The 14688-nt window shown below is 37.5% G+C and overlaps 1 protein-coding gene across 1 annotated transcript in view; it reads right to left on the bottom strand.

Annotated features, from left to right (window-relative positions):
* Nucleotides 1-14424, bottom strand: part of LOC124787702 (ADP-ribosylation factor 1) — a 55714-nt gene extending 41290 nt beyond the window's left edge. Inside the window, exons 1-3 of the mRNA XM_047254535.1 lie at nt 14277-14424; nt 13707-13877; nt 8830-8939 (exon numbers count right to left, since the gene is read on the bottom strand). Coding sequence (XP_047110491.1) covers nt 8830-8939; nt 13707-13854 — 258 coding nt within the window. The 5' untranslated portion in view covers nt 13855-13877; nt 14277-14424. The remainder of the gene's footprint in view (nt 1-8829; nt 8940-13706; nt 13878-14276) is intronic.
* Between the last annotated feature and the right edge of the window lie 264 nt (nt 14425-14688).

Genomic DNA, 14688 nt, shown 5'->3' on the forward strand with positions numbered 1-14688 from the left:
CTTCAAAGGACAGAAAATGAACTGCAACAAGATTACTATGTCTCATTCTGTATACTGAATAGCAGAGGAGTTGCTGGGTAACACTGACACAGACATATAAAGTGGACAGACTTTCAAATCCGTGGACTTCTGTGCATCAAGCAGGAAAGCTTGGTCTTTACTCAGAATACTACGTGGTAGCACCTTGCGAGCTCGCACATATGGTCCTGCTACTTCCAACCCTGTTGCTGCCAACATTGTGTCCGCTTCCAGAACTCCTCGAGGCTGAGCACATACTACTGGGGCTAAGAAGAAATTAACGGCACACAAAACAAACTGCAAACTACAATTGAATACTCTCTACCAGTCAACATTGGGCAAGTAATGACTACCATAACAACGTGGACCAGGGAAATCCCAGGCTTTGATGGCATTCACACGTAATTCCTTTTGCATTGTGTCAAGTATGTGAAAAAATGGCTTGCTGAGTTACAATCTAAAAATGGGCACCACATGATATGAATCAAGTGTTAAGTCACAACCTTACCGAAACAAGGTAAACCAACCAACAGGCACGAAAGTTACTGACTCGTAGCTTTACTTCGAATGCTACATAAGCGCCTGGAAAGAATGGTGTACAATAGAATACTTCACAAGATCTTCGGAAATAAACGGTAGAACAGGCAGGATTCAGACCTAATCTCAATTGCAATGATCAAGTCCTCTCCCTAAGAACTGTCATAGAAGCTGGCTTCCATAATCGAGAGAAATCCTCAGTTGCATTCATTGATCTAACACCTGCCTCTGAAATTTCTGCAAGTCATCTCACCAATGATAGGCTCAGTAACCGATGTTTCCAAGCACTAATGGCCAACAATGCAAGTAAACAGATCAAGATAATAAATGAGCTATGACAAGGATATACCCAGATACACGTGGAACCACATCAAAGTAGTTTGCCTATGTTGATAATAGGACTCCGCAATGAGGCACAGAGATCTTTAAGTTATGGAGTCCATATTTGCCAATAATCTATCAGCTGTTAGCGGATATTTCTGAAAATGGAGGTAGCACCCTAGTGCCATTAAGATATAACTCTCAATATTTCATCTAAACAAAATGGCTAACCAAAGGTTCCTATACACCTTGAAAGAAGGTTCTTCAGGCACAACAGAAACCTAAAATATCTAGGGGTCTCATGTGATGGAACAGTTACATACAATATTTATTTTGAACAGCTGTCAAAATCAAAACTGGAAAAAATGACCTCCGAAACTGTGGCACATTATGGGGATCAATTGCATCAACATTTCGTACTTCAATGGGACTAGTTTAGCCTGTCTCAGAATATTGCTCACCATCCTCAACGAATAGTGCTGACAAAAAACTTGATCAGACCCACACGTACTTTCCGGCAACCCATACTTAGCCAAACACAACCTCCACTTCTACAGTACAGTGGGGAAGTGCACTTTGTATGAAAGTAAACAGAACTAGAAAACAATTCTAACCTCCCTCTTTACAGAGACATTCCAAGCATCAGCAAAGGCAGGTTTTGCTCTTATCGCCTACCCCCAGAAACTACAGAAATGTTTAGTTAGAAACGGCTTTAATATTGATAACTGCTGGAGAAATACTTGACAGATTAATTCTACAATGGAACTTAAGGCACTGTGCATATGGACCAATCCTCCTGGCTTTTAATTGCCATGATAGATCTGGTCAGTTCTTAATCAGGTAGGAACCAACACTGGAAGATATGCCAACTCTTTGCACCAGTGGAACAAAATAACGTCTCTCAAGTTGTGACTAAGGTGCTGTGAAGAATACTGTTCACCATGTAACTCAATGTCTTCTGACAAGACGACTACACCCACCCATCACCAATTCCCTAGAAATTTACGGTACTGCATATCTTGCCCTGAAGTGAAGCTCCAGATAGCCAAGTGTTTGAGAAAAAAGCGTTTTTGGCACGGATCGGGCTAGCCATGAGTGATTTTTGCTGTTGTAGTTTCCGAGTAGTGGCTGGCGTAACAGTACAGAACAGTAATCCAAGAGTCATGGGGTTGCATCCCTATGTGGAACCTTATTTTTATTTTTTATTTCCATGTTACTTACACTGCAAATAACCAAAATATGCTCAATATATTGTCTTTATTAATAATTTCAATAAAAGAATTAAATGGAAAAGAAAATTTGGAACTGAAGACAAAACCCTTCATGCCCAACAAATTTCTTATGTTAACCGACTCTTTACAGGAAAAACAAAGCCACAATGATACGACAATAGAAGATGATGGATTGTATTCACACTATATTAAAGTGATTTTATTAAATTGATTCCTGTAAACGCACTAAACTAGTGCAACCCTGCAATGTCTATTTTTGACTTCAGGTGAAGAATTTCATCGAAAAGCTTCAAAACTTCTCTCATCTCACTGAAACGGAAGAATTGCAACCTGTAAAGATGCAGCAAAATACATTCCACTTTACATCATGTGCTATCCTCACCAACATTTTGTGACATGATACGTTACAGTTGGTTTGCAGCCAAACTGCAAGATTATAGAGAACCTTTTATTAAAAGTGAATAGTTTTTATATAGTAGTCTTAAACATCCATGTAGCTGCACAAGTGCAGTTTTTATAGTGTGTGCAAAATGCTGTGAATTACTGCTTCCCCCCCTCTTTTTTTTTTTACAAAGAATGTAACCCCAGCACATCATGACTGAAAAATAATGAAACTAATTTAACATACAAAATTCTCATTTATGCCTTACAATCTCTTCCTGAAAATTTGTTTGCAACTGTGATTCTCCACAGCCTTTTATGAAAATAAAAGTAAACTCAACAGTGTTCTGCAAATGGACTCAATCCCATGACCCTCCAATTATTCTGTACTCTTTCCATTGGAACAACTACTTCCTGGAAATTACGTTAAAATAAAAGATTCATACCCCACCCAATCCATGCCACAAACACTGTTTCTCTGAATGTTTCTTCTTCTGTCACTTTCATTTTGGGCCAGGCCTTGCATATATCAAATTGGGGCAAAATCAGTGACTGATATCTTGCAAGAGCTCTTCCTGGCAATCCAACAGAGTTCCTGGTGATGACAGATTGATCAATAGACAGTATTCATGGACTTGATATTTTGTTTGCAGTTTGAGATTTTAAGTAAATAAAATAAATTGTTTACTGACAGTGTTAAAGTGGTCATTTAATATACAGTGGTGGAAATGTTTATTGCATCACCATGAATTACTTCATCTTTGTCTTTTGCAGCAGCTTGCTTCAGGTTATACCAGTCCCATTGTTGCTAAACTTTGTTGACGTATTCTTGCCTTAATAATCTGACTTCTTCATGCATGTTCTCCAACAATAAACAACACACTGTTGTCATTTGGTTTTACAATGAAACCAGTGTTTATACTGGCATTTTGAGTTGAGACTTTTGAAGTGAGAAGATGGGCAGGTCAGTTGAATTAGCGCCAGAAAAGAAAGCTGCTATACTTGCTTATTCGTCTGTTGGTCTCAGCGTCTGTTGGTCTCAGCACCACAGAGATAGCCTCTAAGACAGGATAGAATCAGTCTATAATTTCGAGGTTACTGAGAAAATACAGGGAAAAAGGAAATGTTGATTGTCAGAAAGGAAGAGGTCGGAAAAGGGCATCTACTGCCAAACAGGACAGGATACTGAAAAGGCTTTCACTCAATGGTCATCGCCTGTCATCAGCTGAACTAAAGCGAGACTGGGAAGAAATGTGCGACATCTCAGTAACCAGTAGAACTGTAAGACAGACTACTGGAGGTTGGACTCCAAGCCCGTCGTCCTAGAAGGAAGCCTTTATTGATCAAGATAATGCGACAACGATGACTACAATGGGCAAAGGCACACGCAACATGGACACCAGAGATGTGGAATAAAGTAATCTTTTCAGAAGAGGCCAAATTTAATCTGCATGGCTCAGATGGAAAAGTGTTTGTACGTAAAAAAAAAAGACGAAGATCATTTGCCATCATGCATAACACATACAGTCGAACACCCACAAGGACAGATGGCCTGGGGGTGCATTTCCAATCAAGGAGTAGGTCGGCTTCACCAATGGCACTGTCAACACAGACGCCTACATAAGCATTCTTCAAAGGAAGCTTACGCCAACCATTAGAGACCAGTTTGGAGAGGTTTCCAACTGCATTTTTCAGGATGACTCCGCTCCTTGCCACAGAGCTTTGAAAATGAGTCCTATGACTAATATTTGTACCGAACACAAAGCAGATTACTTTCCCGGTTAATTATCACGTACTTCTACATTTCAGATAAAATCATATCTTTAACAAAATGTGGTTTAAGTATTAGAGTCGCCTGGAAACAGCCCTGATCTCAATCCTATTGAGAACTGTTGGAAGGTTATGGGAAATGCTATCACCAAAAGAAGCCACAGAATAAACGGGAGCTGTTGGAGACCCCTGTGCACGTGTTGTTTCATGAACTGAGTTACGGGTAAATTAAAAAGTTAATTCTCTCAATGCCAAGTGGTGATTAAGGTGCTTGGTGGAGCAACAAAGTATTAAATGCAATAGTGTGTTCATATGCGGCAATACAAACACTAAAATCTATCAGTGTTATGTTACAACATTAATATGCAATGTTTGTCTTCCAACATTAGTATTCATATTTTAGAACAGCAAACAGAATAGCTGACATATCCACCTACACTCATTTTTCAAGAAAGTGTAAAATTATAATAAACATTTTTATAAAAACAAATTGACAAAAATTATTATGTATATTCACTTCTGATAGAAATCAAGAGAAATCAGGCAAATTTGGCTCAGTTATTCAATGACTGTAACAAAAATTGTTAATTGTAAGAGGTGATTCAATAAATATTTCCACCACTGTAGTCCACGTAAATCACAAAAAGCCTTATCTGATTTGCTAACTCAACATAGTATCGAAGATTATTTACAGAAATCTTGTGTAACAGACAGCAAATTTGGATTTTAAAGTAATTATAATGATTTGGAGGTAAAAGACAGTACAACAATGACACAAGGGCAGCCTCCAGATGCTACCACATTAGAAGGAAAGTTACACTTCACTTGCCTCATATCCGTTTCATGAACCAGAATTCAGGTAGTTTTGAATCACAGCGTGTGTTTTGCCACATCTACATCTCTACCGGCCTCTTAAGCACATTTCAAAATAGTAGTAGTTCTCTTTGCAACCATGGAAGACACGTGCATAATATGGCCTTCAATTATTCTGTTACATGGTGTTACCACCCAAGCTACGAGTCTGTTGAGGACGGCTTTAAAACTACCTCTCATGAAGTTATTCCACACTGTCTTTCAATAATACATCACATTCCACAAACCACAGTATGGTTCACATTCCTGTTCCACTCGCAAATACACAGCGAGGGATAAGACTGTCCATATGCTTCCTTACAAGTCCTAATTTCACATTTCTTCATGGTTCTTACACAAAATGTGCGATGGTGGTGGTAGAATCATTCTGTAGCCAGTTTCAAATTACAGTTCTCTAAATTTTCTAAACAGTGTTCCTCAGAATGAATGTTACCTTCCTACCAGAAATTCCCATTAGAGTTCCCAAAGCATCTCCAGTCTGTACTGGGGCTTAGTTTCCAACACTTTTCGAAAATTGGGGAATATGGAATCTGCCTGTTGCCCTTCATGATTAACAGGATATGATGGGCAAGCTGAGTTCCGCATGAGTGATACTTTCTAAATCGGTTCCGATTGGTGGGCATCTCTTCCCTCTCAAGGAAATCTATTATATTCAAACTGAGAATATTCTGAAGAACTCGGCAGCAAACTGATGTCAAGGTACAGCCACTTATTTACAAGAACCACCTACACTTTTTTTTCCAGTCGCTTCAGACTTTGCACTAGGCGAGAAGTTCACGGTAAGTGTTACGCTTCCTGCTCATTATTACATTCTGTTCGTGGGAATCGAAAACTCGTAACATTCCCATAAAATCAGACTTGGGTTTAGGGCAGGGATTTATTTATATAATTCCTGGTGGAATCAAAGTTGGTTATATTAACATCTTCATGCAAATTGAAGACTTAATTGTGTGACAACATCAAGAGAGAGAGAGAAAGATTTTCAGTGGTAAGAAACAAATGTGGATGGTAACAAAGGTAACATCTGTTAGCTTTGTCAATTCACAATAAAACTATATACTTCCAACCTAACCCAGATCCCTGGCTATGCTATAGAGAACTCCCTCACCACAACAAGGTTGACACATATATGGGAACATCAAACACACCGCCGTGCCTAATATGGAGTAGGAAACTCAATGGCATTCCAAACAGCTACCATCTCTGAATGTTAAAATACAGGCACTGTATAGTTTCCAAAGATATCTTATACCATTTTTCCTGCAAGGTAGTGGCAAATTCACGTAACAATGATAGATAGCGATCATGCACCACAAATGTTCAACTACAATGAAATACTGTGACTGGTGGCCTGGGGAGATGGGAAAACTGAGGAGCATTTTTCCGAAACTTGACAAATGCAGATACAATTTTTCATAAAACAATTTTTCTATTTTCACCATAAATACTACTGAACACTATAATTTTTACACAATTACTACATCTTACTGATAAAGCATTGTAACGAAATATATTAAAATTTAAACAATACTAGAAATACAGTAGCATAATACAACAAAAACTATTTTAATGTAGCTGTGAACCTGAAATGGTTATCATCAACACTACATGAAAGTAATAAAAGAGCAACTCTGCTACAAAAAGTATTGCATGTTATTTACATTTACTGTCAAGTTCTCTCTTTTATGTCTATACGATATTCATCACGGACATTTCTTGTAAAACTCCATTGCAGCGTCTGGAATTTCAAAGTAATTTAACAAAGCAGACAACTTTCTTCTTTTCTAAATTTTTGACAATCCAATCAATGTTTAGAACTCAGAGTACCACACTCTTCGAAAACTTTATATTCTTTAGAAGACAAGATATCTTTTTCTGCATGACTTATTTCTACCAAACACTCGGTCTGGAGGCATGTAGCTACAGGTACGAACAGAATTGAAGGGGTGAATGTCATTGAATTTTGTGCTCTTTTCCAAGCGTGCTGCAATCTTACAACTTTTTACTTTGGCTGTTGCAAGAATCTAAGAACACATGTATAGTATTTTTATCGCCATTTGGTTGTTTCTTATGTAAGTCAGAAGAAAGTTCAGTTGCATCAAAGCAACTTTACTGCGTCCTCTTAAGATTCCATCTCAAACCAGATGCAGAAAACAATGCTTTCCCCTTGTTCTTGCTCCTTAGTATGGACCATGATGCACAGACCATATAACCATATTTACCTAGCATTGAAAATCTCACTGACAGTTTTGAAATAATGGTTTTGCTACCTGTCAAAGTAAATCCGAAAGAGTTGGATCATCTTCCTTTATTACATCGAACATGAAACTACTTTACACAATTTCTATGTAAGTATCTGTAGTTTGTAGTTCTTTCTTCTCCTCCAGGCATGTTTCTCATTTTATTTCCAGCAGAGTGGAGCAAGCATCAATATGAGCGTCCTGAATTACAAGACAGAAACATATGTGAAATATACGTTAAAATTTGACAAGGAACTTTTTCTTTCTTTAGAGACACTCTTGATTATTTTACTGGCCAAGATCTGAAGGCAAATAACTTCTCTTACAACTTCCCCTTCCAGGGTTGCTCTCTGCATTTCTATTTCTTTATACCACTCTTAATGGCAATAGTTAGTTCCTTATGATCCTTTCCTGTTCTCTCTCTTCCTCCCCTTTGGTAACCTCCCTCCTTTGTGGAATTTGCTTTATAGATACACCAGGCAGTCCTTGGAAAGTGACAGCACAAACGGGCTCTAGTTCATTCCTTTCTCTAATTTTGTGCTTCACTATCACTGTTTTCTTAGTTTTTGCATTCTGGGTTTCCACTGACTTGCACTCGAGGTGAAGATATATTCATAAATTTTAACAAACTTATCTTGATCGGTTTTATTTAATGGTGTCTTAGTGATGAAACTACATAATGTCTTCATAATATAAGTCAGCAGCTTCCTTTAGTTTTGAAGGAAATTTTATTTAATAATTTAACTGCATACTGTCTTCACAACATAGTTCAGCAACTTTACATTCTTTCGTTCCTATAGTTTTGAAGGCAACACCTCACGTCCAGGAGTGCATTTAATGATAGATTTCTTTTCACACTTTTCACTCTGTGTTTCACATTCTTTGACTAGTATGCTGATTTCAGATTCACAAGAATCTTCATCCATTCCGCTTTAGCTTGCAATACTTCTTTGTACTCTCTGTACATTAACATGAGAGCATCAAGTAAATATTTATCTAAAAGTAAGCTTGGGGTGTCGTGATAAAATATGGCTGCAACATTATTACAACAATGAGTGACATGACATACAGCAACCTACACCAGTCTACACCATTACTGTTAACTGGATGCTATGGAAAAAAGCTAAGACAACTGGTAATTGTGGACTTTACATTGCATTTGTCAAAGTTTTAAGCAAACTCCAAGAATGCTTATTGTGAGTCAGTGCCAATTAACTGAGTACTCATGTACACCACACAACTAGATAACTGCAAGTTAAACAAAGCATTGTTGGCGGCAGCAGCACGTAGTTCTGACTTTAGGAACTACATTCCAAGGTAGTAACTAACAAGTAGTTTAATACCTGACAAACAATTTAGTTTTTCCTTTTACGCTAATTTTATCAGCTATAACACTGACATATGGTATTATCTATAGAAGCTTTCTGCAGCAACTCAAAAGCAAGGCAATTACAAACCTGTGTGTTCTGGAAATAGTGCCGCCATAAAGGCCTTATTTTGTCTTGACCACCAACATCCCATACAGTAAAACTGATGTTCTTATATTCCACAGTTTCTACGTTGAATCCTACAGAGAAAGATAACAGCAATTACTTGGAACATCTTCACACAAACTAAAGGCTTTCACGCATCATACACACAATATCACAAGGTAAAATTATTAAAATTAAAAGTTAACTTCTGAATAAATCAAAGCCCTGCCATGTCATTTCCTATCCAAAGTTAATAGCACAGCAACAGTATGAAAACTATTAAAATGTAGGATTCTTCATTCATTCAGATGCCAGAAACCACTGACCCCCACTGCCTTAAGAACCATCTTCAACCGAAGTGCTTCATAAAAGCAAATTTTCAGACACATGACACCAAGCACTCAAATCACAGCATATACTGAACAATTATTAATGGTGAGTTAACATTCAGTTATCTGCCTGCACAAATGTCTGTACATACAATAAATTGCTGGAAGTATCACAGTCAATCTACTGCTGGTCCACCACCTATAAGCACAGGAAAGAAATTTCAATGGCAAATGAATGTGCTACAGAAAGATTATTTCAGTTTAGTTCAGACTCTCAGGAAATACTTTTATGGTAAGTATTTACAATCTGTCTTAAAACAACGCAATCAAAATTTATGAAGTGGGTAATGTATCAAAGAGTCAAGACAGTGGTTCCTTGAGCAACAGCAGTTTTCAGATATAAATTTACTTTTTGAGTTAGGCCAGTATTACACTATCACATTTCTTTGACAAAGAAATATGATCAAATATTTGGCAAGTTTCTTTGACAAAGATGTTTGGCATGGTGCTACAAAGGGGTATTACGTTGCCGTCAAAGTTCAAGATTGCGAACAACAACAACAACTTGTTAAGCACCGCCATTGCTTGTACCACAATTGCATTGCATGTGCATTTGGACGGCAAGCGGCACAAAAAAGGAGAACATACTTGGATGAAGCCATGAGTTTTAGGTTGAGATAATACAAACATTTAGCAAAATTTGTTACGAGAGCTGCAAGTGAATGACGTCAAGTCATAAATTACTTACAAACAGATGAGGGCACATTTCAGTACTTGCTCAGTGAAGTGGCTCCTCATATCACAAAACAACACTCACCTGATAAATACTATATGTGCAGACGACAGACTAACACCGCAATTCCTTGATACAGGATCAAGCAACTCTAGTTTGGAACACAGCACTCAAAACAGTGCACATTAAAGAAAACAATTGCAACTACAAAATTAGTAAGAAGTACCAAACAAATTACAGTTTTTTACTAGTGGCATCCAGAGTTAAAAAACAGACAAAGTAAAATGAAAGCTAAGGAAAAAAAAAATTTGGAGTGTGACCACCAATTCTACTCCAGCTTGCTGAAAAGCTAGCCTAGATGTTTCCAGATGAAGTGGATGGGTAGGCCTATAGCTGTGATTGTGGATATGAAGGTGACTGCAGCATATTCCGTCTGCCATCAGCACATAATGCGCCCCTTGCTCACCCCCTTATCCCAGTCGAATCAAGGTCATTAAAAAGAGTCTAAGGATCATCATCATCTAAATTCTGAAGCCATATTTATAAACACACTACACAGATGTTAAATAGCTGTAGCAATGCCACTGCTCCAAGCAGTTACATTTCACAATGCATGGAACAGAACACGAACAACTTTTGATCAAATCTATGGTGAGGCTCTAGATTTGATCATATTCCTTAATATATTATCAACTTTCTTAGACATAAATAGTTGACATATCAACTTTGACAAAAAAAAGTATGATAGTGTAATACCAGCCTTACTGGGAAAACCCAAAGTAGAGTAATACTTGAATGGACATAGAAACAAATATTTCCAAGACACATTTAACTCTTCATATAACATGGGGAAATGCTTTTTATGAGGAAAGCAACTTCACCGCATGAGCAGCTGACAGTGACACTGAGCACTTAAGCAACAGGAGAATGTTCTTGGAATTCTAACAACAATGTTCAAATAGGCACTGACTGAAATACCTAACATGTGTGCTATATACACTGTCAGGATTTCAATACGGTGTATCAATTGTGGCAAGTTACACGCTATTTTTCCATTTTTATCTATTCCTGCTGTGAATCACAGATTCCCCAGGGGTAAATCTGACACTGAAGCATAAGAATCACTATAGCCCTGAAGGCACTGTTGCATGACGTTTCATTAACACTATTCTGATGGCACCCTTCTATAGAATAAATAGTTTATTATTATTATTTTAACTACATTTCCACAAGATATGGCATATAGCTGTGAGGTACTAGCCAAATCTCAAGGTACTAAGTGAGAGACGGCTAGCAATCCCTTATGCAAATCAATAATAGTTTTACAAGTGAAGAGCAGACAGAACTGAGCGTTTTGGTTAACAGTTTGCAACGAACTACTTCATATTACAGTTCCCCATTTGCTGTTGTGTCAACCTATTTTCACTATTAAAGAATGATTAGTAATTGTCTTCCCATCTCAATTGCTGTGTTTCTTGCTCTTAACTTTCTATCGACATTTATTTCCTACACACTTCAATAAATACAGCAATGAACTCTAAAGGAATAACTTAACAACTACTTTGGAATTAACTCCATCTGCAAATACGAAAAACAAGACTGAACAAATAGCCAACATAAATATCAACTCTGCAACTTTCTGGGCCAAATGCTCTGATTTATCTCTACAGATGAGATTTGTATCCACAAGTTTGAGTAATTTTACTCAATCCTCCAACTTCCAGGCCTGCGCACATCTAATTCACACAAACTTTTGGTGCACATACAACAATCTGTGTAAATGTGATTTATGTTAACAGATCACTGCATGCAAACCAACTTTAAGACCCAGAACTGCATTACGTCTGGAATACAGTTACCGAATCAAAGTAACTTTACACGTGACAAAATTGCCAACAAACACAAAATTTCAGGATTTTATTGACAAGTTTCCACAATGTAGGAAATATCCAAGTGTAGCTGTAGACTTCATGCATTAGGTGATGGGCATGGAGACACTCATTGGCAGTACAAAATTTTTTGATAAAAAGGCAAATAATACACTACCTGTGACAGTGTCTTTACACCTAATTTCAAGCCTGTCACTGCAACAACTGCCCCCCCCCCCCCAATTGAAACACACATTCACTCGGAGTAAAATGTGACATGCATGGAATGTGTGATCTGTCCAGTCTTCTCTGATGACTGCTGCAGTTAAGCTGTTGTATATTTGATACGCTGATGTTTGATGTTAATGAGCAGCTAAGCACTTTTATAAGATCCTCACTGTTTTACTGTAAAGATTTCTTTCTAGCTTTTGACATTTCATTGAATACAATAAACTTGACACACTGAAAATGCAATCTTAACAATTCCTTTCTGGTCTCCATGTTTGTTCACATTTCATCCTGTTAACTGCCATCAGAGTGAGATACACCAACAATGAACTGAACATTAAAGGCAACCAAGCTTATTGTCAGCTAGGTTGTTCTTATGGTACTGTCCCGTAAACAACTGCCACTGATGTTCATAGCCAGGTACACAACTGCAATGGAATCATCTTAAACAACCACATGAACAGTTTAACATATGGAACTTTCTCATACATCATAGCATGTAGCTCAATAGAATGGAACTAGTTGTTATTGCTCACTTATGTGAAGATATTTCAAATAGTTTGTAATAGTACATTAGCAAATTTTATGTTAGTGCACTGTTTCTACTGTAAACAAACTTGAGTAATTGGAAATGCTGGAACTATTTATCCTCAATTTGCGCTGTACATATTTATGACCTAAAGATATAACTGATGGAGCACATTTTTCTAAAACAAACAGGCCAAAAAATTTCCTTACACAAACTTTGTCATTTGTAGACAATGAATGAACAAATTTTATAGTCAATGTCACTGACAAATCAGAATATTCAATCTACCTTTCACTCCTTGCTGAAGCATAGCATTTACAGTAATGAACTAGAACACTACATTGTAAATGTCAACATTTCAAAACTGAACTACAGTACTGCTCAAACACAAAATTGTCAGTAGTGAGCAAACGGGTGTATTGGACCTCCCACCTAGCTACAGACCCCCTTGAAGATGTCTCCCACAGACAGGGACAAAACGTTGGGAATTTAGACAAGATTCATCAACCGACCACAGCATAACGGACCGGATAATCATAACGGACATGACAAAATTGAATTCTACATTTAGCCACTCACACAAGTTTGGTACCTTAATATTCAGTCAATTCCACCTGAACTAATACAGCACAGATGTTTAATCTTTAGCATGCATCCCTGTAAAAATTTGAGCAAAAACTAAACTTACAGAAATCTAGGCCAACTAATCAATATAATGCATACAAACTAGGTTCACTACTGTCTATATTTATGAACTATGATGTATATATCTGAATTTCTCCCCAACTTCCACACTGAACATAAATGTACATTTTATTCACAGCTGAATACAATTCTGAAGTTAACATTAATATTCGAAGTCTTTCGGCTTTGATACCTATTCAATTTTTTTCCGTGCCTCTACGAAATTCGAGTGAGAAGTCACTTAAAATACAATGCAAATTACATACCGCTAAGAATTTATTTTTCAGGGTGCAACGTGTCAGTAGTGTACACGTCACAAGAAATGTGTCAAAACAGTCTACAAATGGGCGTAGCCACTCACACCTTAGTTGTAAGCTTTTCAATTGTATCAGACCACAATGACGTTCAAGTGAATTTGTAAATGTCACGACTGGCTTATTACTTACAATACAAAGTAACCAAACAAAGTTAACAATCACAGTTTCACTTACCTATGGTTGGAATAGTTGTTACTATTTCTCCTAATTTCAGTTTATATAAAATGGTGGTTTTTCCGGCAGCATCTAATCCCACCATCAATATCCTCATTTCCTTCTTGCCAAATAGGCCTTTGAAGAGATTTGCGAAAACATTTCCCATGTTTACTTAATTAGTACAAACACCTGTAGAGAAATGAAACACTTTCAATCACCAACATCAGAAAGCATGCTATTCCCAACTTTTGAGGTTAAGCAACGGGCAAGGCTATTGATTCTAAAATGGCATTGTATGACTCAACCACCGGCTCCTAACAAATTATATATTACGACAACAACCCGTTTACAGCGAGCAAGGCTGCCCCCGAATTATTAATGAAAACCGATAATTTCTGTACCGAATAACAATATGCACCAACATACACAACGACCAACCCAACGGAAAAGGTTGCTATTTGTCACCTTCCTCTGCAACCACTGCAATGTATTACTGCTCGATAGCACGTTAAAACATCTTACACACATTTATATAGTTTCAAGACAACACGTGTGATGTTTCCGTTGTTAATGCTGCAACATACTTACGCTCGCAGCTTCCGTGACACACTCTTTCTTACGAAATGCTAGCACATTTACCAGGCCGCACACTAATAGTATATGTCAAAATGGCGGACGTGGAAGAGGATTCGTACTTCATGCCACGTATGGGGGTCTCACGATTGACGTAATTGGTCGAAGAGCTTACACGTGACCAAAATGTCAGGAAGCACTATCTTTGAAACGTCAGTGTAGGCTTGTATTTGGAGGAAAGACAGATTCAGCACAAGGTTAGGTGTGGAGTTCGACGAGAACGGAATGTGTACACTCTTTAACGAAAATTTGTGGTGAAACTGTGATGTGTTTTTAATATAATGAAATATTTTTCTTCGTTAGAACCTTCACTCACCGGTGTTGGTATCTGTAGACATTGGTAGCGGGCTTTTAAATAAGTTAATGA

The sequence above is a fragment of the Schistocerca piceifrons genome, chromosome 3 (genome assembly GCF_021461385.2).
Source record: "Schistocerca piceifrons isolate TAMUIC-IGC-003096 chromosome 3, iqSchPice1.1, whole genome shotgun sequence".
NCBI lineage: Eukaryota > Metazoa > Arthropoda > Insecta > Orthoptera > Acrididae > Schistocerca > Schistocerca piceifrons.